The 9098-nt window shown below is 46.4% G+C and overlaps 2 protein-coding genes across 2 annotated transcripts in view; one reads left to right on the top strand and one right to left on the bottom strand.

The window, feature by feature from the left end:
- Window positions 1–958: 958 nt before the first annotated feature.
- T265_03234 (hypothetical protein) overlaps window positions 959–9098 on the top strand; it is a gene marked incomplete at both ends in the record, with an annotated part of 23814 nt that continues 15674 nt past the window's right edge. The window contains 3 exons of the mRNA XM_009167667.1: window positions 959–1170; window positions 4683–4729; window positions 7748–7820. Of these exons, the coding sequence (XP_009165931.1) occupies window positions 1039–1170; window positions 4683–4729; window positions 7748–7820 (252 nt within the window). The remainder of the gene's footprint in view (window positions 1171–4682; window positions 4730–7747; window positions 7821–9098) is intronic.
- Window positions 4023–5763, bottom strand: T265_03235 (hypothetical protein; the record flags this gene model as incomplete). Its single annotated transcript, XM_009167668.1, has 2 exons — window positions 4023–4170; window positions 5687–5763. 2 exons carry the CDS (start codon window positions 5761–5763, stop codon window positions 4023–4025), a joined length of 225 nt encoding a protein of 74 aa, XP_009165932.1.

Below are 9098 nucleotides of genomic sequence, written 5' to 3'. Positions count from 1 at the left end.
CCTCCTTCATATACTGGGCCTTCGAAACCCAGCAGCGTTTTTGTTATTCCTCAAGCTCTTGGTTATCCGATGTTTGAGGGATCTGCATGTGCCATCTTAGTCGCCAGTTCCTTGTATGCCTTTCTTGTAGCAGTAAGGTCTGCTGACTTCATCTGTTGACAGTACCCCACCATTCATTAAGTCTATTCTGGTAACTTGGACAGCACAGTTTCTCTAACTCACCTGCGTGATTATGTGGCGAATGAACAACACCGGTGCATCATCAATACTGAATCCTCCCTTTCCGTTAGATCGACATGCAAAAGAGCAGCGCGGTGCACGTGTTTGACTTTTAACGTCAGCTATGTCGGCCACCTATTTCAATACACTTCCCTGCACGCTTTCGACATTATACTGGACCTCATCTTAGGTACGCCTTAAGTAGACTTTGAATCGATAGGTTCTACGTCGCCAGCGTCTACTGAAAGCCTCATAACGACGTGCAAGCAGGGTCACAGTCAGACAAACGTCTTCCATCACGCATTTCAAGGCCCTCTTAGATGTCTAACTGTCACCTTGGCTTGCTCTGGTATCTGATTTATATGCTAGACCATTTGGTTTTTGACTTCATTCACATGGTGGGCGGGCGAGTTGGCTCAGTGGTCCGTGGTTCGAACCAGACCCCTACCTCTCGAGTTCCCCTGTCTAGACTTGGGCAACTTGGCAGCATCCCAGCCCTCGTGCTTCCTGGTGGCATTGCAGTTAGGCAACGAAAGCGTGCTGCAGCTGAACGATTTTTCGTTCACCTGGGCGTATTGCACCGCTATTCCTTAGTCAAACCCATGACTTTGCCTGACTAAACCGAAATCACCGCATAACACAGCCTCCCTTGGTTGGCGGCGTAGCTTGGTTGTTAAATGAGGCGCAATGAAGCCTGTGACCATTATCTCTGGTACACTTCCCATTTTTTCTGTTGCCTCCAACCTAAAATTACTCGCTAGTCATCGTCCATCACTGCCGACGTTCCTACTGGTCCCTCATTTTCACTTTCTTTTACAGATGTTTTCCGCACATTTATTGCTTGTATGTTTGCTCCCATTGCTCATATCTCCTGGTGATATTTCCCCGACACACTGGGATTACTTGATGTTATCACTTCGGTGGCCAGCAACTCTTTGCAACTTCACTGAGGTGAGTTCAAGGAAGTCGGACAGTTGGATTTTGGTTTTGTGTGTATGGCTCGCGTCGGCCGTAATGAGGCTGCTATACTGTTTTGTACTCACCTATACGTGCATCGTCGATGAGTCAAGGGCGAGTCTCAAACCCACAGTTCTCCGTTGTAAAGACTTCGTCCTTAACTTTTGCCTCATATCGGCTTCGAGGTGAGTGTGTAAATAACCCTTAGGACAGGGGTAGTGGTTTGAACAAATTTGGCTGACTCACTTTATCTCAGCCACCCTTAATTATGAGTGGTGGTGGATTAGTCGCAGTCTCACGCATATTTAGTACGAGCACTGCCCTCAACACCCTTCTGTAGCGACTCCTCATCAATACGACCATATGGCTTTGTGTGGTATTTCTAATGGATATGTCCTTCCGTCATCATCATCGTCATCGACAGCATGGCATCAGTGTTCAACACCGATGCTTCACCGCTGTACGTAAAGCTGTGTCCGCCAGTGGTGCCCACTCTCTCCATTCCTACTTAATCTCGTGATTAATGAAATAATGAGACCAGGGGGCGAGATGGCTCAGTTGTTAGAGGGCGGATTTACTGACCGGAAGGGTGTGGTTCGAACCCAACCTCTGTCTCTCCACTACCCCTGTTTAGGCTTGGACGACCTGGCAGTTTCGCAGTCCTTCGGGTGGCATGACAGCCAGGCACCGAAAGGGCGCTACAGCTGAACGTTTTCGAGACCAACGCCGAAAGTTCTTCAAAACTCTGGTGTTCGAATAGCTTGTGACGTAAACGTTGTCGGTCTGGATCGAAAACCGAGATGTACAGATGAAACAGTCAACTGGTACATGCATGCGATCACGGAAGTGAACAAGCATCAAAACTCAAATGATTTGAACTACCTAAAACTTGAGCTAGAATTCTCATTTTTCATCTTCGTACGTCAGGATAAAAGCATGCATGTCCCGTAAAGCAGTACAAAGCACAACAGGCTTCAGTCATCGCCTCAAAACCAACGTACTCCACCTCTCTCCGGTTTCAACTAGCCACTTCATTGAGGACACTTACGTGTGGCATCCTTTGCCGTCACGACTACACACCAACCCACTTCCCTGTTACTCGGCCTTTACCTCAAGCCAGGTGATCAGACGCTGAAGCAGCTGTTAGGTTAGTTGTTTAAAAGGTACATTCAGGGTGACAGGTAATGCAAGGCAGGGAACGACGATGTCTGTCCGGTTTTCTAAGGATTTGTTCGTTACCTGAGACCATGCGGCTAACGAGATGCAAGACAAGGTTCAATAGATTGCTGGTTGGTCGTTTTAAGCCTTGCTTTTCAGAGAAAAATTGGTGCACCAATCTGGCGGAGCAAACGTTCCTACCTTACGGCCATCGCACTACCCCCGAATCGCCTTCTGTTCTCCGTCTTTATTGTCGATAATGTAAACGGAAAATCGTTCAGCTGCCATGCCAACGAAAGGAGGCCTGAAGGCTGCCAGGCTGCACAAGCCTAGGCAGGAGCAGTCGAGATGCTGTGATTTGGTACGAAAGGAGCCGGAAGGCTGCCAGGCTGCACAAACAAAAGCAGGAGCAGTCGAGATGCTGTGATTTGGTTCGAACCGCGATCCGTAAGATGGTGCCTCAAAAACTGAGTTGTCTTGATAAGCAGGAGCGGCCCTGTTTCATTCGAATTGACTACTGTTGGTTTTTTTGTGAGATGATTTTCAAGGTCTGATCTGATCAACACCTGTGCGCATTCCACGATTTCTGATCTGATCAGAGTCGAGCACCTTAGCACTGGCTGACGAGTGTCTGCTCGGTGATATGGTTACCGCTGCTGTGTACTTAGGCGGTTTATGTGGCCTTTCATTCGACGGTGCAGGTTGCTAAGTGATCTGCGTTCATCCTCCCCGAAATCAACTCTCTTTCCAAGAAAACACTGCCTTGATTCAAGACTAATCGCTTTCGGAATTTTCATGGAGCCTCTGCAAAAGCGAAGCACTGCCAATAATTCGTACGCCCCTAGTCACTGTTTCCGTTTGGCGAATGTCTCCTCTTTGAGTAACCGCTAATTCTGTCACCTCATCTCACCGACCTTATGAAATTTGGCTGTAATATCCGAAGCAATTGCCTAAAGACGAGAGCTGTTCCAACGATGCTTTTTCATTGTCGCTATGCTATCATGAAACAAGTGCAAGTAATTTTGATTACAATATTTCTTTAGCTTTTGGTGTTTGAACTAGTTCACTGGCTGCTTGAAAGGGGAATACCTTATTCGTCCTAGAAATTAAGTACGACTAACGAATTTGTCTCACCTTGCGTTCGTTGGTGAACTGGTGACCTTCAATAACAACCAAATCAAGAAAAGTTCAAGATAGACACTACTCGTTGGATGGACAAGTTATCTAGCCTAGCGTTCGTGCAATTTCAGTAGTTTCTAGAGTCGACGGTTTTTTTGCTTCCCCTCTAGTCAGCTGGAAGTCGCCATGTATGTGATGTATCATTGGCTTGGTATCGTGTGGTAGTTCAGCGGCGAGATGGCTCAAGTGGTTAGAGCGAGCGTTTTTTGACCGGAAGGTCCCTGGTTCGAACTCGACTTCTGCCTCTCGACTTCCCCTGTCTAGGCTTGGACAACCTGGTAGTATCTTGGCCCTCGTGCTTCCTTCAGGTGGCATGGCAGTTAGGCACCGAAAGGGTGTTACAGCTGAACGATTATTTACTTCAGTGCCTCCAGCTCTTTGTGACCTCACACATATAGTATGATAGCCCCATTCTTGCCTTGTATCTACACAAGTGTCATTCATACTTCAAATCGCCAAATAGTCAATGCCCATGCATCACCCCCTGGGGAACTCAATGAGCTCAGTGGTTAAGGTGCCAGCGTACGAACCGGAAGGTCCGTGGTTCGGAACCGACCTCTGTCTCTCGACTTACCCTGTTTAGGCTCTTGCAACCTGGCAGTTTCCCAGCTCTCGTGTCTGCTTACGTTGGTACGACAGCTAGGCAGCGAAAGTGTTCTACAGATGAACGATTAATAGTATATATTGAGGAACTCAATATTGAATGGTAATTCTGTTGAAACACAAAGAGGAAAACGCTTTTTTGAAGTTGTCCTCGTTGGTACTCTATTCCAGGGCTAGAACATCATAATTGCTCAACGTCTATTGAAATTTCTCCGCCCGTGTTTCTGGGAATCGGTTTTATTTCCGTCTTGATTGAAATCTGACTTTTTCGCCCATCACATATTCCTCGGCGGAGTTTCTTCAGTTTCATGGGCCAAAAGCTCCAATCTATGGGATTGTGGATGTTGATATGGTAACGGGGTTTTCATTGATGGCTGTGATTTGATACTTCACAGTGAGGTTTTCTCAAACCTCAGACCGAAATGTGGAAAGCGCTGATATCCACTCGCAAGACGTAATTGCCATCATAGCACTCAATCCTTCTCAACTTTTTTCTGCATCGGATGCCTGATTTCGGTCAAAGATTTTTTCAGTAGCTCCTTTTGACCGTTATTTCTCTATTTTAGTGCTCCGTCATCCGACAACCAGTCGATTTTCTCATACACGGACTGTGGTACGTCTGCATGCCATTTTCCACTTTTTGGCAGTTAGGTCATCCCCCTAGCACTCGAAATAATCCAGGGATCTTGGACTACCGTACATTTGACTTCTGTTTACGAGACTAGAGGGGATTCGTCAGGTTATACTTGTGTCTTATGGGAGGATCCCAAGGTTAATTGACTACTAGTGAGTAGTCAACAGTTTTCCCACTTTTTACAGAGGATCTGACAGCTGCCAATCTGTTGCCGAGGCACTGAGCTCTCTCTTAAATAGGAAAAGGCCACAACTTTCTTGAAACTCGAGATAACTAAGGCACGAACAATTGGTCGAGAGCTTCCTGGTTCGATTCCGCTCCCTGTTTTTTTTGATTACTTTCATCCGAGCACGGTCAATCTCACTATGTCAGTTTATTGTCATATGTCTACTGTGATTAAGGTCCGAATGTGTCAGTTGTTTCCTCCGTTTTTTCAAACCTGCTCGATGCGTATTACAACAAATGTGGCTTTCGGATTGCTAGTGTCTAGGAATTGTTCTCGTTGTGCGCCCACAAGAGCGTGTTTCCCCGCCCCCGGTACTCTTGCACCGCTTGGCTCGATTGACTAATATAATGGCGTCGAACACCCATTGGTTCTTCGTTGCACAGTTCCCGATATACTCAGACCTGTCTTGCCAAAGTTGCTATTGTCGTCGAGCTGGTCGGTTAAATTTCTGGGCCGTTTCTTTAACTCTCACTGTTGTGTGTTTGTGACTCAAAATATTCATTAGCTTTGCTAATGAGTGTGCCTGTTCAGCCGAGGTTTCAATACGTTCAAGAACCCGACTCGTTTTCAACGGTTGGCCAAAATAAGATAAGTAACCAATTAGTTACTGTGAGAAGATGAACAAAACAGAATTACCAACCTGACAATTTTTCAGCTTGCTACCTGATCAGACAATCTTGGTAGAAACGGACAGCACACATTCAACTGACCTGGGTTGCAACCATCGAAACATAAAGATGGGCACTTGGACTTCACTTATATTTTTCAGAATCTGCTCCATATTCATTTCCCGAGTCGTACTTTGCTCTACTATGACTGGTCTTCTCCAGAATCGATAATCATACGGTATCTGTCCTTGACGACGTCCGTGTGATTTTGACTGTGAGCATCATGAATTTACCCTCCCTCCAGAAGCACAGTTTTTTTCTATTTCGGATGGACGAGATGGCCCGAGTTGTTAGAGCGCGAATAACGGTATCTGTCCTTGACGACGTCGGTGAGATTTTGACGGTGAGGATCACGAATTTACTCTCCCTCCAGAGGCACAGTTTTTTTCTATTTCGGATGGGCGAGATGGCCGAGTTGTTAGAGCGCGAATTCACTGACCGAAAGGTTCGCAGTTCGAATCCGACCTCCGCCTCTCGATTTCCCCTGTCTGGGGTTGGGTACTACTACGAGTACTCGTACTACTCGTACTACGAGTAATCGTGCTACGAGGCATTTCGAACAGTACAAAAGTATTGGCCAGTCCATACGAACGTTCATCGTTTAAGAGAATGAAACAAAATTGAACGGAAATGTCGATGACCTTCAACATAACCTGCTTGCTCAGTGCCTGTGAATGGGCGTTCTGTGAACAGTTTGTTTGTGCATAATGAAAGGGGTTATTTCTTGAGTATGGAAATTAAACAGCAAGAATACAAGAGGATTCGCATGCGATGAGACCTTGCAATCAATGGTGGGAATGTTGTTATATCCGGTGGTTGATTTAGTCATCCTCGCCAAGGTTTTGCTGCGAAAATCAAGCCCTGAACATGAGATTAGGTAGGATGTTTGGTGTCGTAGTATTTTAGGACTTATCCGAAAGTGGTCAACGACTGAAAACAGGGGGCCTCACTCAAAAACAGACGTTTCATCTTCCCTTTGGGGTGCCATCTCTTGGGGAAGGATTGTGCAGAAAACCGTGGCCGATTGAGAACACTGTTGATATCTCTTCCGGGGAATTGCTTTTTATCAAGTCTGCATGATGTCCCGAATAAGCGGGGCTTTACCTTTCGCGCACGAAGTTAGTGTATTTCTTCTCAGTCGATCAGTGACTCAGGAATTCGGTCGCAACTGTCTCCCTGTCTTGCAGCCAGTGGTTATTTTTGGCTTTTGTATTTCACGATCCCCTGACTCTGCCGTCAACATCGCTCTTTTGACGGATGTGGCGATGCCTGTGCATTCTACGGTCGTTCATCGCCCTAACAAAGCCAAACAAAGTACGCGATTTGGCTAATTCATTGGAAAACAACAGGTTTATTAGCTGACAAGCACCGTGTCGTTCTTATTGTCTTTGTTATTGTGTATATTTCCAGGGATACGAGTTTTCAGTGGCATGATGAAGCAAACTTCTGGTAATGACATTGTACGTTGGTTTCTCTCAATGTTCACTCTGTCATGTTGTCAACCTTTCATTGATCGTAAATGTGACATAACACAAACGAACGTAGGAACAGGTCTCGTGATTGTTCGGCACATAAGTGAAATTACTCTCGCCACGTGACTGGAAATTGCATGTCTGCCTGCTCCGACACTCATTGACAAATGAAACAACTATGCCTACTCTCCATGTGACCAAGGAATTTCGTAGATTCTTATTCATCCGCGGTATCTCGTACGTTCGATCGTGCTGACAATTTTATGTTCCACAGGTGTAGCATTACTTACAGGCCTGCTTACCATGTGACGCTTGCTCTGACTGCATTCATGGGATTGTAACCATCTTCATGCTAAACTCACCCGCGAACAGACACAGGCTTCTTGGTCGGTTTGCGTCTTCCGGATACCTTATCTGTCTTTAGTTTCAATCTATACTTAGTGGAGTAATCCTCCAGGGAGAAGTTGGCCCCTCTCGAGAGTCCTCGACAGAATTGCTCGTCAGCCACGATTTTATGTGTGACCTATCCGAAGAGGACTCTCTTCGGCGCTAGTTCTCTTAGAATATTGCACTGAGTAAGGTTTGTCGCTTTCTGTGCACGTTTTTGTATTTTTTTTTAATCTCGTCACAGGCCCACTCGAGAACCAGACATTGAGCCCGAGAAATGTGATCCCGCACCACCGTTTGATATAGATCTACTGAAGGTAGGTAAGTGGATAGAACAGCACCGGTTCACAAGAACTTTCTCGTACTTGCCAGAGTTGGAAACAATCTTTCCGCTTTGTGTATGACTAACGTCGTTCATTTAGTTGCGTTTAATCTGGCTAGTTTGTCTAGCACCGTTGTGCGTAGGTTTCATTCTGGATCTCATATCGGTGCCTAGCTACCATGCCACACGGAGGAGGCACGAGGGCTGGGATGCTGCCAGGTTGCCCAAACGTAGACAGGGGAAGACGGGAGGCAGAGGTCGGGTTCGAACCACGGACCTTCCGGTCAGTAAATTCGCCCTCTAACCACTTGGTCCATCTCGCCCCCAGTCCCTCATATTGTTTCATAACGGTATTTTACACTGGTAGTTTGGCGAGATTTTGAAATTTTAATGCAAATCTCGTCCTGTTTCTACTGGGGAGCCGAGAAGAATTGTACAGCTGTTTTATCCTTATTGGGAATCAACAGCAGTGCGTATCTCATGAGATTCCGATTGGGAGTTTCGAACCTGTGACCTTCCGGCCAATCATTGAACACTTAGCCGTTTGGTCGGCAGTGTGATAAGCTCTCACTTAGACAGGGTACAGCTCGACTGCTCCTGTCTAGGCTTGACCTTTTCAGGTTAGTGTCCCTATCGTGGTGGTAGGTATGGCTAGTGAAGAGAGCTGTCGGGACCTCTTCAGGAGGTGGCCTTATTGAGGTATTTTTGTCTATTATCGACGCAGCACTAAACGCCTAAAGCCGTTGTTTACTCTTTAGAACCTCTTTTCGTGCTACCCAACACCTATTCCCTCCTAATGCAAGTAAAGGTGTGACTAGTACAACCTGTTCGGGTCACGAAAGACTGCTCGGCGATGTACAGGTCCAGATATGAATGAGGTGTATTAGAAAACTCTGAATTCAGTCAGTGACGATCAACTGGGTGCATAGGTACAGCGGAGCGGACTTACTAAACGAAACATCCGTGGTTTGAACCCAACCTCTGCACCTCGCCTGTTCCTGACTAGGCTTGGGCAACCTGGCATTAGCCCAACTGTCCTGCCTCCTTTGGGTGGCGTGGCATCATCATCATCATCGACAGCATGACATCAGTGTTCAACACCGATGCGTCACTACCGTACAACCATGATCTATTTGAAAGCCTTATTGTGAAGAAAAGAATAAAAGTGGGTAGGGGAGGGACTTAGAGCTAGCTTAACACAATCATTCCGAGGTGCCTACACCTCCAGACATTCACTCAGGCAATCTGGACAGAAACTGACAACAAGAACGCC

This window comes from Opisthorchis viverrini (assembly GCF_000715545.1).
Source record: "Opisthorchis viverrini unplaced genomic scaffold opera_v5_45, whole genome shotgun sequence".
NCBI lineage: Eukaryota > Metazoa > Platyhelminthes > Trematoda > Opisthorchiida > Opisthorchiidae > Opisthorchis > Opisthorchis viverrini.
Note: the sequence above shows the minus strand (reverse complement) of the source record. Positions and strands in the feature narration are given on the sequence as shown.